At 47.6% G+C, this 26,511-nt stretch overlaps 1 protein-coding gene and 5 non-coding genes across 6 annotated transcripts; all 6 read right to left on the reverse strand.

Annotated features, from left to right (window-relative positions):
- Positions 1-9,178: 9,178 nt before the first annotated feature.
- On the reverse strand, positions 9,179-10,123 carry LOC103127213 (olfactory receptor 1F1). The gene has a single exon (XM_007538108.2). The coding sequence runs from the start codon at positions 10,121-10,123 to the stop codon at positions 9,179-9,181; it is 945 nt and encodes a 314-aa protein (XP_007538170.2).
- A 6,877-nt stretch (positions 10,124-17,000) lies between these two features.
- On the reverse strand, positions 17,001-17,073 carry TRNAK-CUU (transfer RNA lysine (anticodon CUU)). Its single transcript has one exon. It is a non-coding gene; the product is annotated as a tRNA-Lys (tRNA).
- Positions 17,074-18,657: 1,584 nt separating this feature from the next.
- TRNAR-CCU (transfer RNA arginine (anticodon CCU)) lies at positions 18,658-18,730 on the reverse strand. The gene has a single exon. It is a non-coding gene; the product is annotated as a tRNA-Arg (tRNA).
- Positions 18,731-19,461: 731 nt separating this feature from the next.
- TRNAP-AGG (transfer RNA proline (anticodon AGG)) lies at positions 19,462-19,533 on the reverse strand. The gene has a single exon. It is a non-coding gene; the product is annotated as a tRNA-Pro (tRNA).
- A 990-nt stretch (positions 19,534-20,523) lies between these two features.
- On the reverse strand, positions 20,524-20,595 carry TRNAP-AGG (transfer RNA proline (anticodon AGG)). The gene has a single exon. It is a non-coding gene; the product is annotated as a tRNA-Pro (tRNA).
- A 1,879-nt stretch (positions 20,596-22,474) lies between these two features.
- TRNAK-CUU (transfer RNA lysine (anticodon CUU)) lies at positions 22,475-22,547 on the reverse strand. Its single transcript has one exon. It is a non-coding gene; the product is annotated as a tRNA-Lys (tRNA).
- Between the last annotated feature and the right edge of the window lie 3,964 nt (positions 22,548-26,511).

The raw sequence follows: 26,511 nt of genomic DNA on the forward strand, positions 1-26,511 counted from the left end.
TGAAATTTGGACCAACAATCTCGCTTCCAATGAAACCCTCTACGGCATCTGGGACACACCATACGTGGCTTCTGGCTCCCTGACTGAAGGCAGGGTTGTCCTGATTGGAGGCAGGGTTGCCCTGACTGGAGGCGGGATTGCCCTGACTGTAGACAGGGTTGCTCTAACTGGAGGCGTGGTCTCAGCTTATCAGGACATTGGTTACACCAATGCCCTTGGCGACTGCACTGAAACAGGCCCCGTTTTGATTACATGGGTTAACTGCATAAACCTGTGTCGTAGCGGGTGCCCCATAATTGCCTGATGTAAGTTCCTGTGTCACTAAAATCCAGTTATCTGGGTGTAGGTGTTTAAGACTAAGGCATGCCTGACGGAATTGTGGTATCATGCCATCCCAGACAATAGAACGCAGGAGGAAAGAGAGGATTTCAGGATTATAAACCTTTCTCTCTAAGGTTTGCCTCACCCTTGAGATGAAGTTCGCTAATGATTCATCAGTGCCTTGGTGAAGAGAGTTAATGGGAACTGAATAATCTACATTGGTTGGGGTCACCCTTTCCCATGCTTGTGTTGCACAGATGCGTACCTGTTCAAAATAACCAGTTGGAAACTTAGCTTCTGCCTGCTGAGTTCCAGATTCAAATTATCCTGCTCCAAACAAAGCATCAAAATTCCATTCTACCTGTTTATTACTATTTTCCTGCGATTGTCTAGAGCATTCATCACGGAAGCATGCCTTCCATTGTAGGTAGATGGGGGTCTGGGAGTGCAGCACAAGCCAGGTCTTTCCAGTCCTGGGGGGTGTTAAGATACTGGTAAAAACTCCTTAAAATGGACTTGGTCCATGGAGCATGAATGCCGTCCTCCTTCATGGTTTGTCTGAGTTCTCTTAACTCTTTGAAGGAGTATGGGTGCCACACCTGAGGTTTTTGTCTATTGAGGGACACATTTACCAGGAAGGTGTGGACTTGGTCTGATGATGTGGGGGAAAGAGTTACAAAAGTAGAAGCTGCCGTAGTGGCTGCAGGGGAAACTGAGCACGTACCTATGGGGACGGAGCTCTTGGGGCGGACTGAAAAAGGTTTAAGGTCTCTAAACGCTGAAAACATATACTTTAACTCTTGTATCTCAGACACAATGTCTCTAAATGACGAGGTATCAGTGGGGTAGGGGTTATGGAAGCCGCAGAAGGAACCGAACACGTGTCTGCAGAAGGAGCCAAACACATGTCTACAGGGACAGCGGGTGAAGGGGTCATGGAAGCCGCAGAAGGAACCAAACATGTGTCTGCAGGGACAGAAGTTTGGGTGCTGACTGCAAATTGCTTAGGGCGTGTAGGTCGTAAGCACATATCTCTTAACTCTTGTATCTCAGCCTCAAGGTCACTTAACCTTTCAGCAGAACACCTTGTACATATCTTATAAGTAGCAAATATAATTATGAGAAGCCACGGTGTAGCGAAAATGAAAGCATCTCTGAGATCGAGAGCCTGTCCCAGGAGAGAAGGATATAATGTTTGGGACACCTCCTCATAAAACAGAAAAAATCCCATGGTGGGGGAAAGGCGGGGCTGCAGAGTCAGGCGGCTGCCACTTACCTGTGTCTGGGCGGCTTTTCTGGACCTCAGGCCGGGCGTGAGTGCGGACTCGTCAGATGCCAGATGTTGTTGTGTGGGCCGCGGAGGAGAGAGAGAGGAGGTTCAGAGCGAAGAGGGAACACAAATCTTTATTTGCGCTGGCGCCTCATAGTTGGGTGCTAGAGAAGCAGGTTGGGCCACGTGGAGGTAGCAAAAATGGCCGCCTGCATCTGAACACCAAAGTGAAACGCTGGCAAGAGAGTGAGGTGCGGAAGAAAAAGGGCTTTTATAGGAGTAGCTTTCATGAGAATGGGAAGGGGGAGGAGTAACCATAGCACTCCAGGATAGGATAATAACTCTTGTGAGAATGGGGGGGGGGGTAACCAAAGCACTCCAAATATTTCGGGAAAATAGACAATGCCCTGAGGGCACAACATGGCGAAACAGGCACTCCGAGAATGTCCCAACTCTCGCGGGAACTAGCAATAGCCTGAGGGGACAACATGGCAGATGTGACTCACAATTTCCCAGCACAGGACTTGCATGGCTGAGGTTCTTTTTTAAAAAATGGGTTTTTTTTATAGGAATGGACGCTACTTAATGCTCAGAGGATCAGTCAATCAAGAGGACTTAACAATTATTAACATCTATGCACCCAATGAGAAGCCATCTAAATATATCAAACTTCTACTGAAAGAGCTACAGCAATATATTAACAGTAACACAATTATAGTAGGGGACTTCAACACCCCACTCTCTAAACTTGACAGATCATCCAGGCAGAAAATCAATAAAGACATAAGGGAGCTAAATGAAGAGATAGATAAACTAGAACTATTGGACATTTTCAGAGTCATTCATCCCAAGAAACTGGAATACATATTTTTTTTTCCATTTCAGGTTCGACTTGTGTTTTCTTTTCTTTTTTTTTTTTATTTAAGAAAGGATTAATTAACAAAACCATAGGGTAGGAGGGGTACAACTCCACACAATTCCCACCACCCAATCTCCATATCCCACCCCCTCCCCTGATAGCTTTCCCATTCTCTATCCCTCTGGGAGCATGGACCCAGGGTCATTGTGGGTTGCAGAAGGTAGAAGGTCTGGCTTCTGTAATTGCTTCCCCGCTGAACATGGGCGTTGACTGGTCAGTCCATACTCCCAGTCTGCCTCTTTCTTTCCCTAGTAGGGTGGGTCTCTGGGGAAGCTGAGCTCCAGGACATATTGGTGGGGTCTTCAATCCAGGGAAGTCTGGCCGGCATCCTGATGACACCTGGAACCTGGTGACTGAAAAGAGAGTTAACATACAAAGCCAAACAAATTGTTGAGCAATCATGGACCCAAAGCTTGGAAAAGTGGAGAGGAAGTATTAGGGAGGTACATGGAATACACATTTTACTCAAATCCACATGGGTCATTCTCAAGGATAGACCATATGTTAGGCCACAAAGACAGCATCAGCCAATTCAAGAGCATTGAAATCATCCCAAGCATCTTCTCAGACCACAGTGGAATGAAACTAACACTTAACAATCAACAAAAGATTAGTAACAGTCCCAAAATGTGGAAGCTCAACAGTACACCTTCTTTTTTTTATTCCCTTTTGTTGCCCTTGTTGTTTTATTGTTGTAGTTATTATTGATGTCGTTGTTGTTGGGTAGGACAGAGAGAAATGGAGAGAGGAGAGGAAGACAGAGAGGGGGAGAGAAAGACAGACACCTGCAGACCTGCTTCACCGCCTGTGAAGGGACCTGCCTGCAGGTGGGGAGCCGGGGGCTCGAACCGGGATCCTGAAGCCGGTCCTTGAGCTTAGTGCCACCTGCGCTTAACCCGCTGCGCTACAGCCTGACTCCCAACAGTACACTTCTTAACAACTTCTGGGTCAAAGAGGAAATCAAGGAAAAAATCAAAATGTTTCGAGAGTTCAATGAAAATGAAGACACAAGATATCAAAATATTTGGTACACAGCTAAAGCAGTCCTAAGAGGGAAGTTCATAGCTATACAGGCACACATTAGGAAACAAGAAAAAGCACAAATAAACAGCCTGATTGCACATCTTAAAGATCTAGAAGAACAACAACAAAGGAACCCTAAAGCAACCAGAAGGACAGAAGTCACTAAAGTTAGGGCAGAAATAAATAACATTGAGAATAGGAAAACCATACAAAAGATCAACGAAAGTAAATGTTGGTTCTTTGAAAGAGTAAACAAAATCGACAAACCTTTAGCCAGACTCACAAAACAAAAAAGGGAGAAGACCCAAATAAATCGGATAGTAAATGAAAGAGAAGATATCACAACAGATGCCACAGAAATTCAACATATCATGCGAGGCTTCTATGGACAACTATATGCCACCAAGCTAGAGAACCTGGAAGATATGGACGGTTTCCTAGATACCTACCAACTTCCAAAACTAAGTCAAGAGGAAGTGGATAACATGAACAGGACCATCACAGCTAATGAAATTGAAACAGTTATCAAAAATCTCCCCAAAAATAAAAGTCCTGGACCAGATGGTTTTACAAATGAATTCTACAAACCCTTCAAAGAAGAACTAGTACCTCTACTTTTAAAAGTCTTCCAGAAGACTGAAGAAACTGGAATACTCCCTGCCAGCTTCTATGAAGCCAACATCACCCTGATACCAAAAGCAGACAGGGGCACAACCAAAAAAGAAAACTACAGACCAATATCTCTGATGAACATAGATGCGAAAATATTGAACAAAATTCTAGCCAACCGGATACAGCAGTGTATCAAAAAGATTGCTCATCATGACCAAGTGGGATTTATCCCAGGCATGCAAGGTTGGTTTAATATACGTAAATCAATCAATGTGATCCACCACATCAACAAAAGCAAGACCAAAAACCACATGGTCATATCAATAGATGCAGAGAAAGCCTTTGACAAAATACAACATCCCTTTATGATCAAAACACTACAAAAAATAGGAATAGATGGAAAATTCCAGAAGATAGTGGAGTCTATATATAGCAAACCTACAGCCAACATCATACTCAATGGTGAAAAACTGGAAGCATTTCCCCTCAGATCAGGTACTAGACAGGGCTGCCCACTATCACCATTACTATTCAACATAGTGTTGGAAGTTCTTGCCATAGCAATCAGGCAGGAGCAAGGAATTAAAGGCATACAGATTGGAAGAGAAGAAGTCAAACTCTCCTTATTTGCAGATGACATGATAGTATACATGGAAAAAACTAAGGAATCCAGCAAGAAGCTTTTGGAAATCATCAGGCAATACAGTAAGGTGTCAGGCTATAAAATTAACATTCAAAAGTCAGTGGCATTCCTCTATGCAAACACTAAGTTAGAAGAAATTGAAATCCAGAAATCAATTCCTTTTACTATAGCAACAAAAACAATAAAATATCTAGGAGTAAACTTGACCAAAGAAGTGAAAGACTTGTATACTGAAAATTATGAGTCACTACTCAAGGAAATTGAAAAAGACACAAAGAAGTGGAAAGATATTCCATGTTCATGGGTTGGAAGAATTAACATCATCAAAATGAATGTATTACCCAGAGCCATCTACAAATTTAATGCTATCCCCATCACGATCCCAAGCACATTTTTTAGGAGAATAGAACAAATGCTACAAATGTTTATCTGGAACCAGAAAAGACCTAGAATTGCCAAAACAATCTTGAGAAAAAAGAACAGAACTGGAGGCATCACACTCCCAGATCTCAAACTGTATTATAGGGCCATTGTCATCAAAACTGCTTGGTACTGGAACATGAACAGACACACTGACCAGTGGAATAGAATTGAGAGCCCAGAAATGAGGCCCCACACCTATGGACATCTAATCTTTGACAAAGGGGCCCAGACTATTACATGGGGAAAGCAGAGTCTCTTCAACAAATGGTGTTGGAAACAATGGGTTGAAACATGCAGAAGAATGAAACTGAATCACTGTATTTCACCAAATACAAAAGTAAATTCCAAGTGGATCAAGGACTTGGATGTTAGACCACAAACTATCAGATATTTAGAAGAAAATATTGGCAGAACTCTTTTCCGAATAAGTTTTAAAGACATCTTCAATGAAACGAATCCAATTACAAGGAAGATTAAGGCAAGTATAAACCTATGGGACTACATCAAATTAAAAAGCTTCTGCACAGCAAAAGAAACCACTACCCAAACCAAGAGACCCCTCACAGAATGGGAGAAGATCTTTATATGCCATACATCAGACAAGAGTTTAATAACCAACATATATAAAGAGCTTGCCAGACTCAACAACAAGACAACAAATAACCCCATCCAAAAATGGGGGGAGGACTTGGACAGAATTGTTGTTAAAATTTTCGGGAGCTCTTGCCGGGCGGGCTGGCTTCACGGGTGGGTAACAGAGACGCGGAGACAACGGCTGGGCAGGGAAGCTGTATTTCTTTACTCAGGAACAACGATTCATAAACTAACACAAACTAATCACCAAACAGAACTCTGCTGTCTCTTTGCGGCGGCGCAAGCACTCTCTCTTTTTCTCTGGAACTCAGGAACCCAGGAACTCTGTCTCTCTGGCACTCTCTCTTACTCTGTAACCCTGAAACTCTCGAACTCAGGAACTCTCTTTTCTCTCGAACTCAGGAACTCAGGAACTCTGTCTCTCTGGCACTCTCTCTTACTCTGTAACCCTGAAACTCTCGAACTCAGGAACTCAGGAACTCTGGCACTCTCGAACTCAGGAACCCTCTCTCTTACTCTCGAACTCAGAAACTCTCGCACCCTCGCACTCTCGAACTCCGGAACTCAGGAACTCTGTCACTGGGGAACTCAGGAACTCTCGGACTCCGGAACCCTCTCCCAGGGTCCCTTGGGGCGGGGCCAAGCAGGCCCGCGAAATTAACAGGACTCATCCAATTCTCTTGGAGGGGGAGGGCTAGAACAAGCCAATGTAAAGCATACGACACAGAATATTCACCACAGAAGAGATCCAAAAGGCTGAGAAACACATGAAAAAATGCTCCAAGTCTCTGATTGTCAGAGAAATGCAAATCAAGACAACAATGAGATATCACTTCACTCCTGTGAGAATGTCATACATCAGAAAAGGTAACAGCAGCAAATGCTGGAGAGGGTGTGGGTCAAAGGAACCCTCCTGCACTGCTGGTGGGAATGTCAATGGGTCCAACCTCTGTGGAGAACAGTCTGGAGAACTCTCAGAAGGCTAGAAATGGACCTACCCTATGACCCTGCTATTCCTCTCCTGGGGATAGATCCTAAGGAACCCAACACATCCATCCAAAAAGATCTGTGTACACATATGTTCTTGGCAGCACAATTTGTAATAGCCAAAACCTGGAAGCAACCCAGGTGTCCAACAGCAGATGAGTGGCTGAGCAAGTTGTGGTATATATATACACAATGGAATACTACTCAGCTGTAAAAAATGGTGACTTCACCGTTTTCAGCCGATCTTGGATGGACTTTGAAAAAATCATGTTGATGAAGGATGATAAATGACATAGTGGGGGTTGTATTGTTATATGGGAAACTGGGGAATGTTATGCATGTACAAATTATTGTATTTACTGTTGAATGTAAAACTTTAATTCCCCAATAAAGAAATAATTTTTTTAAAAAAGAAAAAATCATGTTGAGTTAAATAAGTCAGAAACAGAAGGATGAATATGGGATGATCTCACTCTCAGGCAGAAATTGAAAAACAAGATCAGAAAAGAAAACACAAGTAGAACCTGAAATGGTATTGGCGTATTGCATGAAAGTAAAAGACTCTGGGGTGGGTGGGTGGGGAGAACATAGGTCCATGAAGGATGACAGAGGACATAGTGGGGGTTGTATTGTTAAATGGGAAACTGGGGAATGTTATGCATGTACAAACTATTGTATTTACTGTTGAATGTAAAACATTAATTCCCCAATAAAGAAATAAATTTTTAAAAAAAGGTTTTTTTAGTATCTTTATTTATTGGATAGTCAGAAATCGAGAGGAAGGGAGACACAGGGAAAGAGACGAAGGACAATTGCAACCCTGCTTTACCACTCACAGAGCTTTCCCCCTGCAGGTGGGGACTGGGGGCTCAAACCTGGGTCCTTGCGCATTGCCACATGTGTGCTCAACCAGGTGCGCCACTACCCAACCCCTATGGCTGAGGTTCTTTTTTTAATTAAGAGGTTTTTTTAAAAAAATTTTTTTTCATTTATTTTATTTTAATGAAAAGAGTAGATACAGAGGGAAAGAGACCAGAACACTGCTCAGTTCTGGCTTATGGTGGTGCTGGGGATTAAACCTGAGATCTCAGAGCCTCAGGCTTTTAAAGTATTTGCATAACCATTATACTATCTCCCCAGCCCATGGCTGAGGTTCTTAACTACATCCCTAGTGCCACGTGAGCCAGAGTGGTGCTCTGATTTTCTCACACTGGTCTGTATGATTTAAATAATTAAACAAAAAAATTTTTAATTATCTTTATTTACTTATTGGATAAAGACAGCCAGAAATAGAGAAGGAAGGGGGAGATCGAGAGGGAGAGAGACAGAGAGACACCTGCAGCCCTGCTCTTTCACTTGTGAAATTTTCCCCCTGAAGGTGGGGACGGGGGTCTCAGACCTGGACCCTTGCACACATGTGCGCTCAACCAGGTGCACCACCCGGCCACCCCCCCAAAAAAAAATATTTTTGACCAGAGCTCTGCTCAGCTCTGGCTTATGGTGGTGCTGTGGATTGAACCTGGGACCTCAGAGCCTCAGGCATGAAAGCCATATGAATAACAATTGTGCTGTTCCCCACCCCTCAAAATATATATATATATTTTTGCCTCCAGGTTTATTGCTGGGGCTCAGTGCCTGCACCATGAATCCACTGCTCCTGGAGGCCATTTTTTTCGCCTTTTGTTGCCCTTGTGTGGTTATTATTGTTGTTATTGATGTCTTTGTTGTTGGATAGGACAGAGAGAAATGGAGAGAGGAGGGAGAAGACAGAGGGGGAGAGAAAGACAGACACCTGCAGACCCACTTCACTGCTTGTGAAGCGACTCCTCTGCAGGTGGGGAGCAGGGGGCTCGAACCGGGATCCTTATGCCAGTCCTTGCGCTTTGCGCCATCTGCACCCAACCCGCTGCGCCACTGTCTGACTCCTAAAATATAATTTTTAAAAGAACATTGCAAAATTCTTTAAAATACATTAAAATGGTGGTTGGGTTGTGGCGCACCGGGTTAAGTGAACGTAGTGCTAAGTGCAAAGGCTGCCCCCCACTCCCACCTGCAGGGAGGGTTGCTTAGTAAGTGGTAAAGCAGGTCTGCAGGTGTCTGTCTTTCTCTCCCCAGCCCTGCCTTCCTCTCCTCTCTCAGTTTCTCTCTGTCATATCCATCAGCAATGACAATAAAAGCAACTACACAATGGAAAAAAGATGGCTTCCAGGAGCAGTAGACTCGTAGTGCAAGCACCGAGTCCCAGCAATAACCCTGGAGGCAACCAAAATTAAAAATCAAATGAAAAAGGCTACCTACTTAAAGGAGCTGGACTCCAGACGAGTGAGACTACCTCTTTGTTTCAAGTTCTTTGCAGACAATTTGACAAGCTGCCCTGGGCGCAGGTTCACAGTCCATCAGACCACACCCTCCTGCCAATCACTTTCCCCAAAGCCCTTTTCAGGCCTCTGTTCCTCAGGCTGTAGATGAAGGGGTTCAGCATGGGGGTCACCACTGTGTACAGCACAGTAGCTGCTGTGTCCTTCTCAGATGAGTGTGAGGACATAGGGTTGAAATACACAGCGATGATGGTGCCGTAGAAGAGGGACACCACAGCCAGGTGGCAGCCGCAGGTGGAGAAGGCCTTCCACATGCCCTTGGTGGATGGGACCCTCAGAACAGCACAGGTGATGAGGACGTAGGACACCAGGATGCAGACAAAGGGGGCAATCATGATCAGCGCACCCTCGGTGAGAATCATCACCTCATTCAGGTGTGTGTCCGAGCAGGACAGCTGCAACAGGGGGGTCACATCGCAGAAGAAGTGGGGGATGGCATTGTCCGCACAGAATGACAGGCGGGCCATCAGCAGCGTGTGCAAGAGAACATTCAGGTTGGCCACCACCCAGGAGCTGCCCACCAGCAGGACACAGAGCCTGGGGGTCATCCTGGCCGAGTAGTGCAGGGGGTGGCACACGGCCACAAAGCGGTCATAGGCCATGACAGCCAGCAGGAAGTTGTCCATGTCCACGAACATGAAGAGAAAGTACATCTGCGTGAGACAGCCCGCGAAGGAGATGGTGCGGGTGCCCAGCACGTGGTTGGCCAGCATCTTGGGGACGGTGGTGGAGGTGAAGCAGATGTCCACCAGGGACAGGCTGCAGAGGAAGAAGTACATGGGCACGTGCAGGCGGGGGTCCACGCTGATGGCCAGCAGGATGAGCAGGTTCCCCAGCACGGCGACCAGGTACATGCTGAGGAAGAGGGCGAAGAGGAGCTGCTCCTGCTGGGGCTGCCTGGAGAGGCCCAGGAGGAGGAACTCGGACACGCTCGAGGCGTTGGCCCTGCTCATGGGGCTGGAGCCCGGACACACAGGCAGAGAAGGTGAAAAAAAAACTCACAAGTCTGCTGAAGATGGTTCAGTTAAGAAGCTTGCCAAGCTGTGCCCAAGACAAGGCCCCACAAGGGCACGTCTCGTGAGCCTGGGCCGCGGTGGCCCTTCTAGTGCCTCCACCTGCTCATTCCCAACATGGGGAAGGCAGGAAAGCTACGGGGTGTTCCCAGCATGCCTGAGAGGACACCAGAGCCGGCGACAGTGACTCTGTCCACAAGCTCTGTGTGCGTTGAACTTTCTGCCACAGCCACGTCCTTTTCAAAGTCTTTTAGGCTCCTTTATGTATGAAAGAGATCGAGAAAACCAGAGCATCGTTCTGGTGCATCGGATGCCAGGGATGGAGTTCAGGACCTTATGTCTTGTGCTCTACCATGGTGCCACCGTAGCTATGCAATAAATATATTTTTTAAGAGTCAATTGTTTTATGAGAAAGATTAGAATATCCCTCTGGTATATGCCCTGCAGAGCTCAAACCCAGACATGTGCTCACCACCTCCCAAGCCACAGCCATGTGTTCTTAAAAGCAACTGTCATTAAGAAAGTAAGAAAGGGGGGGGGGGAGACCTAGGACATTAACATCTTTGATGCCTGTGATGAGCCTGGAGCACACAGGTGCAGGTGCTGTTGTCACAGACATTCGTGGAGCCACTTTTGAGGAGGTTTCCCAGTTTGCTCTGTTCTGATCTGGATGCATTTGCTCTCCGGGTGCCGCCGGTGCATACTCACTCACTGATCCCTGAAAGCTGTGGTGGCTGCTGCTGCCCCTGTGACCTGGGGACACTTCAGGGGCTCTGAGTAGCCTTCTGGCGTGTCCTGGGGTCTAGATTTTAAAGCAGAAGTGTAGAAAGTAGAAAAGTAGAAGAAATAGAAAAGTAGAAGTGACTCAGTGCTCCTGCTCCTTCCAGATCCGTGTCTCAGGTCTTGGGGCTGGGCCTGACTGGCTACCGCAGGGAACCGAATCTTCTCAGTGCTTGTCAAACTTTTAGCCCCAAGAGCATTGCTGAGGACCTGCCCATGTGGTGCTTCCAGGGCAGGAAGGGCATCCCAGGCCCACCCTGGCTGTCCGGTCCCTTCACGTGTGCACACCTGGCCCCAGGTGTCAGCACTGTGGGTTGGGTCCGCGTGAGCCAGGGGCAGGGGTGCGCAGAAAGGATGCTGGCAGAAGCTGGGCCCAGCTCTTTAGAGGAAGCTCCCTCGCCACTGGGACCAGCGTCCCTGAGAGCCTCATTAGACACACTCAGAGCAGAATTGTCCCTTCCACTCCTTGGGCTCTTTTGGATCCGACACTGAGAACAAAGATCCACCATGGAATTACGTAATCCCACTTCAGCACTTGGCAACTTAGGTGATGCAAACATGGGGGGCAGGGGGCTATTATGGATGGTAACTCTAGTGTCAGAGAGACTAGCCACCCACCACCTTCTCCCCATCCAATCTGGACCTCTGTCTGTGCTGGGAGGTACCGACGATGTTGTAGAGGGACAGAGAGTCGCCTCTGTGTTCTCCTGGGCCTGGTTCCCTGAGCCAGTATCTCAGTGATGTGATGCCAGAGGAGTCAGAGTCCCACCACTAGCTGAGTGGAGAGGCGACACTCACAGTGCAGAGCTGCAAGGGTAAAGTGGGCAGGCCATCTGTGTGAATGCTCCTGTCTCTCCCTCACCAAAACCTGGGCTCAGACTTCTGAGCCTCTAGCATGATCACCTGGGTGGACAACGCTTCACCTAGCTTTGCGGTGGTGGTTTCTGGGAGCCCACATGTTCCTTGTTAGCCAAGTGTTCTTAGTCCCCAGGTTCTTTTGTGACCAAAGCTGGGAAGTGTGTGTGTGTGTGTGTGTGTGTGTGGTGGTGGTGGTGTATGTGTGTGTGTATGTGTGTGTGTGTATTGTATATGTGTGTGTGTGTGTGTGTGTGGTGGTGTATGTGTGTGTGTATGTGTGTATGTGTATTGTATATGTGTGTGTGTATTGTATATATATGTGTGTGTGTGTGTGGTGTGTATGTGGTGTGTGTGTGGTGTATGTGTGTGCTTGTGCACACACGTACATTTCTGTGGACTGAAGGTCTGTGTTCCCCCCACCCCAAATTCACAGATCAAAGCCTACCTTCCAATGGGGTGATGTTTGGAGTTGAAGAAGGGTGGCTATTCCTCTTCAATCAAGTGGTCCGAGAATGCAAAGTTAAATTACAATATATTGGGAGTCAGGCAGTAGCGCAGTGGGTTACGCGCATGTGACACAAAGCGTAAGGACCGGTAGGTACAAGGATCCCGGTTCAAGCCCCCGGCTCCTCCCACCCCATATGCTAAGGACGTCCAGAGTCCCAGCACCTCAGCTGCAGGGGAGTCGCTTAACAGGCAGTGAAGCAGGTCTGCAGGTGTCTTTCTCTCCCCCTCTCTGTCTTCCCCTCCTTTCTCCATTTCTCTCTGTCCTATCCAACAGTGACGACATCAATAACAACAAGAACTACAACAACAATGAAAAACAACGAGGACAACAAAAGAGAAAATAAATAAATAAATAAATAAATTACAACATATTTTATGAGAAAAAATGTATAGGTCAGGGGAGATAGTACAATGATTATGCAAAAAGCTTTCATGCCTGAGTCTCTAAGGTTCCCGGTTCAATCCCCAGCACCACCATAAGCCAGGTCTGCCCAGTACTCTGGTCTCACTATGTATCTTTCTCTCTGTATCTCTCTCATTTCACAAGCAGTGAAATAGGTCTGCAGGTGTCTTGTCTTTCCTCCTCTCTGTCTTCCCCTCGTCTCTCTCTCTTTTTTAAGAATTTATTTATTTATTCAAAAGAGAGATAGGCAGAGAGAGAGAAAGAACCAAATAGCACTCTGGTACATATGCTGCTGGGAATTGAACTTAGGACCTCATGGTTGAGAATTCAGTGCTTTATCCACTGCGCCATTTCCCAAACCACTCCTTTTCTCTCTCAATTTTTCTCTGACCTATCAATCAACCATAACAGCAACAACAACAATGGGGAAAAAGTGAATTCGTAGTGCTGGCACCAAGACCCAGCAATAACTATGAAGGCAAAAATAAGGATAGTGTACTTGTTTTGTCTTGGGCACGACCCAGGTTCAAACCCAGCCCCTTAATGAGAAAAGCTTTGGTGCTGTGGTATCTCTCTGTCTCTCTGAAAAAGTCAGCCTGGAGTTGTGAAGCCCCAGTGATAACGAAGGGATATATGGGGTGGGGGGACGACTCCCCAGGCAGCTGTCTGGCCCCTCCCACAGGAAAGTGCCGGGCTGAGCTTCACTGACAGGAGACAGACGACCAGGGACTCATGGCTGAGTTGTACGCAGTATGTCTTTATTCATGCCGAACGCAGCACAACCTAAGCCAAGATAAGCTAAACTAAACTAAACTAAACTAAATATAATCACAATCCTGTCCTTATATATACTGGCCAAGTAGGGTGGAAACAGGATGTGACATAGAGAGGGTGGAGCAAAAAGTGACTGGTGCAAATCAGGGTGACTACAAGAGGGGGCAGAGCAAAAACACATCATGAACGAGTGGGGATTAAATCAATGCCCTGCAGGCAGGGTGGTGCTTAGTTAACAGTGGTTATGTAAATAGAATACAGTGTTAAGCAGGGGGGATTAAACCAATGAAACAGAAGGGGTTTTTAGAAGCAGAATTAGAAGCATACCAACAGGAAAGGACACAGAAAAGACTTTCACTGTGACCAAGGAGTCAGGCCTGCACCTTTGACCTTGGACTGCCTGGTCCAGCAGAACCACAATGCGTACTGTTTCAGTCCCAGTCTAGAATGTTTTATTTTATCTGTCTTTTAGTATTTTTATTTATTTTATAATTGGATAGAAACAGAGAGAAGTTGAGAGGGGTGGGGGAGAGAGAGGGAAGAGACAGAGAGACAACTGCAGTCCTACTTCACTACTCGTGTTCTATCTCTCGTGCTAGCAAATAAATTTTAAAAGGAGGAGGAGATGATGATGCTGGAGGTCAAGGATGCTCCCAGCATCCTACAGTGACTGTGGGGACCAACCCAAACACACAATAGAGAATGTACCTCCTCCAGATTGAAAAATCTCAAAAGTGCCAATAGTGCCCATAGAATATACCTCATTAATCATCCCCATGTTATGCCCAAAATAACAATGAATTGGTTACAACAAAACATATTATTAGAATAAATCTAGAGGGGGTGGTGGGTGGTGGTGCACCTGGTTGAGCACACATGTTACCATGTGCAAGGACCTGGGTTCAAGTCCCCAGTCTAAACTTCAGGGGGAAGCTTCATGGATGGTGAAACTGTGCTACAAGTGTCTCTCCTGTCAGTTTCTCTCTGTCTCTATCTAATAAATAAAGAAAGAATATAGATCTCACTGTTTAACTGGACTACTAGAAATAGTGTGATTGAGGGCAGGGGGACAGCACATAGGTTCTGAAAAAGACCTCATGCCTGAGGTTTCTAGGTCCCAGGTTCAACCCTGAGCTTTAGTCTGTCTGTCTATCTATCTATCTCTTTCTCTCTGTGCCTGTCTGTCTCTGTCTCTCTCTCTGCCTTTTTCTCACTAAAATAAAAATAAATGAAAACGTTAAGGGGTGGGGGTTGATAGCATAATGGTCATGTAAAGAGACTCAGTTTTAAAAAAATGTTTAAAACATATTAAAATATTTAAAATATTAAAATTAAATATTAATATTAAAATATTAAATATTTAAAGTCCAAGTTTTTTTTTTAAATTTTATTTATTTTTGAGAGATATGCAGAGAGAGAGAAACACCAGAGCACTGCCCAGCTCTGGCTTATGGTGGTGTGGGGGATTGAACCTGGGACTTGGGAGCCTCAGGCATGAGAGTCTCTTTGTATAACCATTATGTTATCTACCCCGCCCCAAAGTCCCAACTTTAATCCCCTGCACCACCATAAACCAAAACTGAGCAGTATTCTGGTAAAAAAATTTAATTGGGGAGTCGCGCTGTAGCGCAGCGGGTTAAGCACAGGTGGCGCAAAGCACAAGGACCGGAATAAGGACCCCGGTTCGAACCCCGGCTCCCCACCTACAGGAGAGTTGCTGCACAGGTGGTGAAGCAGGTCTGCAGGTGTCTATCTTTCTCTCCTCCTCTCTGTCTTCCCCTCCTCTCTCCATTTCTCTCTGTCCTATCCAACAACGACAACAACAATAATAACTACAACAATAAAACAACAAGGGCAACAAAAGGGAATAAATAAATAAAATAAAAAAATAAAAAATAAAATAAATTAAATTAATTAATCCCCTCAATAAAAATAAATAAATAAATAAAACAGAAAGAAAGAAAAAGGTGGAGAGATGGGAAGAAAGAAAGCCTGTAATTAATTGAAGGTGAAATAGTTCACCTGGATATTTCCCATGTGTGTGACACAGGTTTGACCTCTCTTTATTTTTTCCTCCAGGGTAATCAATCACTGGGGCTCAGTTCCTGCACTACAAATCCATTGCTCAGGGTTAAGCACAGGTGGCACAAAGTGCAAGGACTGGTGTAAGGATCCCAGTTCAACCCCCCACACACACCTGCAAGGAAGTCGCTTCACAAGCGGTGAAGCAGGTCTGCAGGTGTCTATCTTTCTCTCCCTGTCTCTGTCTTCCCCTCCTCTCTCCATTTCTCTCTGTCCTATCCAACAATGACGACATCAATAACAACAATAATAACTACAACAATAAAACAAGGGCAACAAAAGAGAATAAATAAATAGATAAATAAAATATTTAAAAAACAAACAAACAGGGGAGACAACATAATGGTTATGCAAACAGACTCTCATGCCTGAGGCTCCTAAATACCAGGTTCAATCCCCTGCACCACCATAAGCCAGAGCTGAGCAGTGCTCTGGTGTCTCTCTCTGTGTCTTTCTTTCTGCATCTCTCTCAAAAAATAAAATAAAATAAATAAAATAAAAACCAAACAAGTCCACTGCTTCTGGCGGCTATTTTTTCCTTTTTTAATTGGATATGACAGACAGAAATTGAGAGAGCAGGGGGAATAGAAAGGGGAGAGAAAAATAGACACTTGCAGACTTGCTTCATCGCTTGTGAAGCGATGATCCTCCTGGGCTTGAACCGGGATCCTTGCTCAGGTCCTTGTACCACCGCCCACCCCTCTGTGATCTCTCTCTCTCTCTTTAATATTTATTTATTCATTCATTCATTCCCTTTTTGTTGCCCTTGTTGTTTTATTGTTGTAGTTATTATTGTTGTTGTTATTGATATCGCTGTTATTGAATAGGACAGAGAAATGGAGAGAGAAGAAGCGAGAGAGAGAAAGACAGACACCTGCTGACCTGCTTCACCGCTTGCAGGGGCCTCGAACCAGGATCTTAACTCCAGTCCTTGTGCTTGGCGCCACCGGCGCTTAACCCGCTGCGGTACCGCCCGACTCCCTGTGATCTCTCTTTTTCTGCCTCTCTCAAAAAATAAAACTGTAGATACGGAGTTCTGGTGGTGGGAACTGTGTGGAGTTGTACCCCTCTTAACCTGTTTTTTTGTCAGTTTTTTTTTTTTTTTTTTTTTTTACCAGAGCACTGTTCAGCTCTGGCTTATGGTGGAGCGGGGGATTGAACCTGGGACTTTGGAGTCTCAGGCATGAGAGTCTATTTGCATAACCATTATGTTATCTATCCTCCGCCCTAGTGTTTTTTTATAAATAAAAAATTTAAGGGGCCAGCTGGTGGCGCACCTGGTTGAGCGCACATGTTCTAAATAAAAAATTTTTAAAGTAAAAAATAAAACTGTGATTATAGACGTGGGCTCTCCTCCCTAGAGGGCCCCTAATACGCCCCTAATTCTGCAGATTCCGGAGCAAAAGAACCTTTCGCCCAACGTGGGGCTCGAACCCACGACCCTGAGATTAAGAGTCTCATGCTCTACCGACTGAGCTAGCCGGGCTGTTGAACTTATCCTTGCACTCACTTGCTGACATGCTCAGAGATCGCGCTGAGGCCGGAGGGTGGAGTCTGGACGCCATCCAGAGCCTCTGCCGGGGCCTGTTGGAGGGAAAGTTGACCCGGGCTCCTGGGCGGCAGGAGGCGCAGGCGGCCCATGTCCAACCAGGGACTCGGAACAGAACCACCCCCAGCGCTGAGACCGGGCAGGGTCCCGCCCGCCCCCGCCCTCTGCCGCCAGGGCTCCACGTCCAACAAAGTCCCTGACTCATTCACTCCCTGGCTGGCCTGCAGAGCGCCCGTTGTGTGTTGTTGTAAATAGATTTCCAGAATGAAGTGACCATGGCTTTACAATGTTCAGACGTTTTAGGGGTACCCAAGTCTGGGGTGTCTAAGGCACCCTCGGCAGGAGGGGACCAGAAAACTCTGTCGTCCTGGTGTCCTTGGCTTCCCAGCGGCGTTCAGCCTGTACCCCAACCGCTACAAGCATCTTTTTAGGGGTCATTCCCCTCCCCTAGCTGAGTTCTCACACAGCTGTTGAGGGTTTCAGGTTAGATGTTAGATCGGTCTGAGCACAGGAGGAGACTGTGCAGAGTAGCGTCCCAAAGCCCCCACGGCCTGGACGCCCTTCCCGCACACCCCTCCCGGAGAGCCAGGGTCAGACTGCACCTCCCAGGGACCCAGCGTGAACCACTGAGCCACAGGCCACACGGGGAGACTGTCTAGCAGCCCTTCCAACTGAGACTGCCACGGAGATCCTTCCTCTCTCAGGAGAAAGGACAGAATGCCACAGGGATCGGGGAAACTGAACCCCCAGATCAAGTCTACAGGCTCTGCCCGACATGCCACCTCCAAAGTTCTGGTCAGTGCTCTGCGTCAAAAGTCAGTGACCATCTCTCTGTCTGGCCCACTGTGCTCTGCTGGGTCTCTGCCCACAATGTTGTGAATGGGGCAGTCACTCACCGGAGCTGGGACTGGGAAGTGTCCTCTCTTTTATGAAACTTGACTTGTGCCCCCTTCCTAGTGGAGTCTTCTAGGCTAATGGGGTTGGAAAACATACACGGTGAAAACTTGAAGTGGTCCCGAGTGGCCCAGTGGCTTGAGTGCTGGACTTGTGAGCATGAGATTCCAAGTTTGACCCCTGGTATTACATGTGCCAGAGTGGTGCTCTGGCCTTTCTCTTTTTAATCATAAGTACATTTTATTTTATTATTACAGACAGAGAGAAATTGAGAGGGGAAGGGGAGATAGACATCAATAACAATAACAACAATAACTACAACAGTAAAACAAGGGCAACAAAAGTGAATAAATATTTTTTAAAAGCTTTAAAAAATAAAACCAGTTGATCACCGTTCTGATAATAAAAACATAATAGTATTATAAGCAACTCAAAACACATTGATCCCCTCCACCCTGCAAGGACATTTCCCAGGTGCTACTTCTGTATTTTTTCCCCCTCAAACTCCACTGTACATAAATTTGTGACATTTGTAAGGAAGACTAAACCTCTCTGCCTACTGCCATTCCCAATTTTTTGTCTTTTTTCACAATGTAATTTGTCCTAAAAGGCAACCATGCTCCTCCGTACCCCAGGTGGGACTCGAACCCACAATCCCTGGCTTAGGAGGCCAGTGCCTTATCCATTAGGCCACTGGGGCAGGTGCAAGATTTTCTACTCAAATGATTAAAGAAGCGAGTTGAAGGCTCGGTGCTGCCGCAGAGCCTTGGCGCCTTGGAAACCTGGGACAGGCTGACGTTGAAGTCCAGCGGGCCAGGGGTATGAGAAGCGGGACCCGGCGGGGCGGTGCGGGAGGCCCTGCAGAGCCTCGTTGGCTGCGGGGCCGCACCGCCCGGGTCTGGCAGGTGCGGGCGGGGCGCTCCGGGGCGCAGAACTGCAGGCCCGGCCCCCGGCCCCCCCCCCGAGCCTAACGGCGCACAGAGGCCGGGCGCCCACTCCGCTTCTCTCTCGGAGTCTGAGACTTGCCCGACGGCACAGACTGAGCCAACGATTCTCTCCTGCTCCCCAGAACGCAGGAGCACCCCCAAAACACCGCTGGCCATTCGTGCAGCAATGTCCTTTAGAGGACACGTGTCCTTTACTGGGGGGGCCCGACCCGAGCGCCCGATTTTGCTTTAGCTGAGTCCACCTTGGCCCGTACGCGAACCCGGGTGTGTGTGTGGGGGGGGGTCATCTGCCCCTCTCCTCTCCCCTTTCTTGGCGGGAACCTGAACCCCCCGCCGTGAGCGCACAGCCCTTTCTGGACCACGCGCGCGCTCAGCTTTGGGGGTTTCAGAGCTTCTCTTGGACTTCTTTTTGCTGCGTCAGGTTTCCTGAGTTGCACAGCGCAGACAGTTCCAGCTAAAAGACTTGCTCTATAAAATAAGTTTTGGGCTCGTCCGGGATTTGAACCCGGGACCTCTCGCACCCTAAGCGAGAATCATACCCCTAGACCAACGAGCCACATGGGGAGACCCTTCCAGATGTTTAATTTGACACGAGTGAGGGAGGAGTAGGTTGGGTAGAGTCAATGCAAAAGGGTAACCTCGAATCCCGAGGAAGGCTGGGCTTCAGGGGCGGTCCCCAGCCTCGCCGGCCTGTCCCAGGCAGCCCCTGCGCTCTTGAGGGGTCACCAGCAAAGCTAATGGCACCACTGAGGGGATCCTACCCATGGCGGTGGGCAGCACCTCCGTACAGTCCCCAAATATGCCTCTTTCCCGACAGTGTGCTCATACTGCCTGACTAGCTCAGTCGGTACATCATGAGACCCTTAATCTCAGGTTTGTGGGTTTGAGCCCCAAGTTGGACAGTGGATTTCTAATCGCTCCAGAATTCAAGACTGAGGTTTTTAAAGGAAGTCTCCCGTCTGGGAGGTGGCCCAGTGATAAAGCTTTGGACTCTCAAGCATTTGGGGAGTCTCCGTGGGGCTTCCCTGGCCCCTCTGCTCCTCATTCACTTTGTCCTTAATTTTTATTAATTTTATTAGTAATTTAATATTTACAAAATTACGAGACAACAAGAATATGATTCCACACCGTTCCCACCACCAGAGTTCTGTGTCCCCATTCCCTCCCATAATATTTTTTTTGGGGGGGGGGGAGGAAGTGGTACCTGGTTGAATGCACATGTTACAATAACTAAAGACCCAGGTTCAAGTCCCTGGTCTCCACCAGCAAATGGTTAAGCAGGTGTCTCTAAATAAATAAAACATTTCTTTTTAAGTTCTTTTTTTCAGTGCCCCCGCCTCCCGCCCCACAAACAAATAAGCTGATAATTTTCTTCCCAAGGTCAGTCCCCGTGTTTGACACTTTATGCACTGCTTGGTATCAACTATGCGGCATTGGCTGACCTCAGGGTAGCTGACAGAGCAACCTTCTCTCTGCACTTGGGACACTTATCAAGGAATGAAGTCCAGTTTCAAGAGGACATCACAACTACTACTCACAAAATCACGGGCTCGTCCGGGATTTGAACCCGGGACCTCTCGCACCCTAAGCGAGAATCATACCCCTAGACCAACGAGCCACCATAGCTGGTCACCTCACAGTTCTTCTGAGCACCATCTTGTTGCTTGCCCCTGCTGATCTGGAACCTTTTTAGTCCATCCAGTTTTCTTGGTCGCTCACTGCTTCCTCTCTCCTGGTGTCCCGGAGGCTCCAGCCAGGTCCCCATGGCGTTGGGGGTGAGGAAGCAGCTGAGCACTGAATTGTACACAGATTCCATGTTATCTAGTCTGGTCCTGCTGTGGGTGTCCTGCTGCACCCCTCTCCTCTGTGGGTGGGAAACAGACTGTGTGTCCTGGGGTGCACCCCTGTCCTCCTTCTTCGTCACCAGGCTTAATTTTAGGCCACTGAATAAAGATGAGAGTTGGGCTGGAACCCCACCAAGTCTGCTGTCCTGGGGTCCCAGGACTGCACGCCCTCCTGGGCACATGGTGGAGGGGGTCACATGCCTGAGCCTCCACATCTGCTTCCCTTGGTCTCCAAGTCCAAGACAGACTCATCCCAAGTGAGGGATCGAGGTAGGGGCGAGGTCCACACAGTCACTAGAAGAAGCAATTTGGAGACCATTCCAGGAAGTCCTCCTGTGCTGTCCTGCTAAGGCAGCTCACCCCCACTGCAGTGGGGTCAGGGGCTCTTAAAGGGCTAGGCCATAAGAAAGGGGAGCTGGCCAGAGAAGCCGCCATACATCCCTCCTTGTGACCCCACTGGGCCTCAAGGTTCAGAGGAGTCTTCTGCGGTATCAGAGTGAACCCCAGTTCGTGCAGAAGAATCTACCAGCTCAGGGACTCAGAGCTGGTAAGAAAGGGGAGCCTGGGCCGGCAAAGTAGCTCTCTGGTTCCAGTCCAGCCCCCACTGCTGTGAGGGCAGCTTCATGTCGTGGTCTCCTTCACTCTTGCCCTGTCTCTATCTGAAAAGGAGGAGGAGGAGGAGGAGGAGGAGGAGGAGGAGGAGGAGCAAGAGGAGAAGAGCAGTAGGTCAGCAGCAGCAGCAAGTGGGAGAGGTGGGGGTCCAGACACTCACCCCGGGCGCCGGCTGACCTGCTCTACACCACAGGCTCTGGCCTTTCACTTAGTTCTCCAGGGCCTAGGATTCAGGTCTGTGATGGGAACCAAGCAGGTCTGGGAGCATTAGTCACGTCCCTTGTGCACTGGTTCTCGAGGGCCCTGGGACACAGGGAAGGGCTGCCCTGCCAGGGCCTCCTCCAAGTGGTCTCAGCTCAGACCCAATCCTGACTCCACACCCCAGATGCCTCTCCCGTGGGGCTCTCACACTAGCCACTAGCCACCTGCAGGGATCACCCCAAAGCCGAGACCAAGCCAAAGGTCACTTACTTCTATTCCAGGACACAGACAGAACTGGAACCCCAGCTTGGCCTCTTTATGCACTGCCGATAACAATGGGGGATGGTCTGGGATTTGAACCCGGGTCCTCTAGCACCCAAAGCGAGAATCATATACCTAGACCAACTCCAGCCCCTCTGTATTTCAGGGACCCAGGAGAAGGGGCAGATGGGAGGAGCTAGTGGAGAGATTACCTCCCAACCCACAGAAAGGCAGAAAGGCGGGGTTCAGGGGCTGGGCGATAAAATGAGCATCCCTAAACACCTCCAGACTGGGGACTTCCCTGGGGCCCCATGGTCCCCTTCTAGAGCGCCCAGCGGGGGTCACCACCCCCTTACAGATCAGGGAGCTTCCCACGGGGTCAGCACCCCCATAGAAGCCAGAGTTCAGGTGGGTGCAAGCTGGGGTGAGAAAAACGCACTTGCAAGTCCTGTGCAGGGTTGTCCACCCTTTGAGCAGCTAAGGCTAACCTGAGCCTTGAATCTACTTTTAACCCAAAAGGGCCGCTGAGACAGGAACAAGGGAGATCCGGCAAAGATTCACTACCTTCGCCAAAAGTTGCGCCCAACGTGGGGCTCGAACCCACGACCCTAAGATTAAGAGTCTCATGCTCTACCGACTGAGCTAGCCAGGCAGCATGCAATGAGAAGGTGAAGCAAGCGAGAAGTATGCTTCAGACTGAAAGAGCGCCCGCCAGCCGCACCGCTTCCTCCAGACACAGGGTGACGACACCCTGACACCAGCGACCCGCCACACCCAGATTTAATCTGTTTTTTTTTTTTTTTTCCTGACATATTCAAAAACACCGAAGGACGGGCATAGATAGCATTATGGTTATGCAAAGAAGCTGTCACGCCTGAGGCTCCGAAATCCCAAATTCAATCCCTGACATCACTATAAACCAGAGTTGATAAGTGCTTTGGTAGGGAAGAAAAAAAAAAAAGAGCATCACCCCTAAAAATTCTCTGTCCTCGGACCTAGTGGGCGGCGCCATGGTGGCTCCAGGACCCACACCAGCACTCTGCCATGGAGGTCAAGTCTGAGTCGGAAGGAACTGGGACCTGAAACATTCCTAGGCTGTAATAAACGGGTTAATTTATGTGAAAAAGAAAGAAGGAAGGAAGGGAGGAAAGAAGGAAGAGCGAGGGAGGGAGATAGATAGGGAGGTATAGATTGAAGGCCAGGCAGTTGTACACCCGGTTAAACACATATTTCATTGCACAAGGACGTGGGTTCAAGCCGCTGGTCTCTGCAGAGGGAAAGCTTCACAAGTGGTAAAGCAGGGAAGTAGGTGTCTCTATCACCCCCCTCTCAATTTCTTTCGGTCTCTATGCAATAGCAAGTAAAGTAATAATAAAGAAAAGAGATATTGATTTGCTTTAGGTTTTCTAAATCCTCCCCCCAAAAAATCCTTCAATTTCAGTCTCTGGCACCGCACTGCCAGGCTGCATCCCAGACACCCCACAGCTGGCTGAGCAGCTCAAGCTGCCCCTGCTAATGGCCCTTTGATCAGGTCAGTGTGACACCTCAGCAGACCTGCAAGTCCCGTCCCCACAGGGCCTGGTCTCAATATCTGGGGTGTGGGAGAAACAGAACCCCTAGGTCCCCTCTCCCAGTGTCAATGTTTGTCTGCACTTCATCCCAGCTCTCAAAGCCAGGTCAGAGGCAGGATGCCACCTTCCCAGTTCAACTCTCTCTCCACTCCCTCTCCGACCTGCAAGGTCAACACTCCTTTTCCCTGTCACCTTTGCCCTCAGTGCACCCACACAGTCGAGGATGGGGGTCTTGGGGTGCTGACACCCTGGCCATTCACCATTGGTCACAGAGTCCAGCAGCTCTGACTGGTCCACAGTGCAGGTAAAGAATAGCTGGGCCAAACTACAGTATTAAAATTGTACCCTTGTGGGGCTGGGTGGTGGTGCACCTGGTTAAGTGCATGTATTACAATGCACAAGGACCCAGGTTTGAGCCCCCAGTCCCTACCTGCAGGGTGAAAGCTTTACAAGTGGTGAAGCAGGGCTGCAGGGGTCTCTCTGTCTCTCTCCCTCTTTATCACCCCCTTCCCTCTTGATTTCTGGCTGTCTCTATCCAATAAATAAAGATAATTTTTTAAAAAATTGTACCCTTGGGGCTGGGTGGTGGTTCACTTGCTTAAGTGCACATGTTATAGTGCACAGGGACCTGGGTTTGAGCCCCTGGTCTCCACCTTCAGGGGGAAAGCTTCATTAGTGGTCAAGCAATGTTGCAGGTGTCTCTCTGTCTCTCTCTCCTCCCCTCTAAAATTCTGGTCATCTCTATCCAATGATAGGTAAAGATAATTTTTTTAAAAAATGTTTAAAATTATATCCTTTCTTAAAATTTTGTTTTGGATGGAAAAAGAATTTGGGGGCAGGGGTAGATAGCATAATGGCTATGTAAAGAGACTGTCATGCCTGAGGCTCCGAAGTCCCAGGTTCAATCCCCCACACCACCATAAGCCAGGGCTGAGCAGTGCTCTAGTTAAAAAAATAAATAAATTGGGAGTTGGATAGTAGCACAGCAGGTTAATTGCATGTGGTGCAAAGCTCAAGGACTGATGTAAGGATCCTGGTTCAAGACCCTGGCTCCCCACCTGCAGGGGAGTCACTTCACAGGTGGTGAAGCAGGTCTGCAGGTGTCTATCCTATCCAATGATGACATCAGTAACAACAACAATAGTAACTACAACAATAAAAAGGTGTAACAAGAAGGAAAATAAATAAATGTAAAATTAATTAATTTTTAAAAATATTTATTTATTCCCTTTTGTTGCCCTTGCTTTTTTTATTGTTGTTGTAGTTATTATTGTTGTTATTGATGTCATCATTGTTGGATAGGACAGAGAGAAATGGAGAGAGGAGGGGAAGACAGAGGGGGAGAGAAAGACAGACACCTGCAGATCTGCTTCACCGCCTGTGAAGAGACTCCCCTGGGGCTCGAACCTGGATCCTTATGCTGGTCCTTGTGCTTGGTGCCATGTGCGCTTAACGCTGCACTACCACCCAACTCCCAATTAATTAATTTTTAAAAAAAGAAAAGAGAATTCTTTTGAAGGGGGAAGTAGGGGATAGAGAGGGAGACTGAGACACCTGTAATACTGTTTCACCACTCATGAAACGCCCTCCCTGCAGGTGGGGAAGTTTGAACCCGAGTCCTTTCCCGATGTGATGTGTGCACTCAGCCAGCTGTGCCACCGCTTAGCCCCAAATCCTATCATCATTATAACTACTGTTATTAGCATAAAGGAAATGGTGTGGGTCATTGGACCATTGGATGCCAGCCTGCCCTGTAACCTGGAGGGATTCCTGCCATTCAGGTTTTTTTGATCACTTGTTTATGGCTGTGGGTGGTGGGGGGTAGGTAGGGGATGTATCTTTACCTCACTTGAGGCTTTGTGTACACCTGGGGCAGAAGCTGAAGAGGATGCCCTGTGGTGGGTGGTCACACACACCGCCACCCAGGGATGAACCACCACTTTCTTTTCCCTCTTTCACTCCAGTGAAGTTCCCATCACAGCCAGCTGGCTCAATGTATACATCAGGAAACTCTTAATCTCAGGTTTTTTTTTTTTTTTTTCTTGAAGGACTTCAGGATTCCAGGCATATTTGGTCTAGATAAGATCTATCTGTCTGTCTATCTATCTATCTATGTGTATTTTTTAAATTAATTAATTTTTCGACGGGCTATGTTGTTTTCGACGGGCTATGTTGTTTTCACCGGGCTGGCTTCACTGGTGGGTAACAGACGACCAGAGACTCATGGTTGAGCTGTAGGCAGTATCTCTTTATTCATGCAGGACGCAGCACAGTCTAAGTTGAGCTAAGCTAAACTAAAGGTAAAGTAAAACTCACAATGCTGTCTTTATATATACTTGCCAAGTAGGGTGGAAACAGGATGTGACATAAGAGAAGGTGGAGAGAAAAGTGACTGGTGAAAATCAGAGTGTGACAAGGAGGGGGTGGAGCAGGTGAGAATCCTATCACTGAACCACCAATGCCATGGAGGGAGGGTGGTACTTGTTAACAGTGGTTATGCAAATAGAATAGTGTTAAGCAGGGGAGATTTAAACCAAATGAAACAGAAGGGGTCTCATGCATACCAACAAGGAGACATTAACAAAGTCATAGGATGGGGGGTACAACTCCACACAATTCCCTCTACCCAATCTCCATATCCCATCCCCTCCCCAATAGCTTTCCCATTCTCTATCCCTCTGGGTCATTGTGGGTTGCAGAAGGTGGGAGGTCTGGCTTCTGTAACTGTGTATGTATTTTACCACAGTATTCCTCAGCTCTGACTTGTTCTTCTACAGTTGAACCTGTTATCTCAGAGCCTCTGTAGAAGGATTTTTGCATAATGGTTATGTTATCTCCCCCACCTCTTGATAAGATAGGTATATACTGGCTGGGGGGGGAAGGATGACACAAATGGGGGGCTAGGATGCATGTGCTCTGAGCCTCTCATGCATTCCTCACAGAAGGAGAGTGACTATTTGAGGGGAGAGAAACAGCACCCATGATGACAGTTCTCATCCCCTGTACTTGCTGTAATAAGAAGTTACTTTTCTAAATTTTTATTTA

The sequence above is a fragment of the Erinaceus europaeus genome, chromosome 15, assembly GCF_950295315.1.
Source record: "Erinaceus europaeus chromosome 15, mEriEur2.1, whole genome shotgun sequence".
Lineage (NCBI taxonomy): Eukaryota > Metazoa > Chordata > Mammalia > Eulipotyphla > Erinaceidae > Erinaceus > Erinaceus europaeus.

What these genes read in the sequence shown, in the direction of transcription:
- LOC103127213 (XM_007538108.2), bottom strand. Translation starts at nt 10,123, where the DNA reads ATGAGCAGGGCCAACGCCTCGAGCGTGTCCGAGTTCCTCCTCCTGGGC.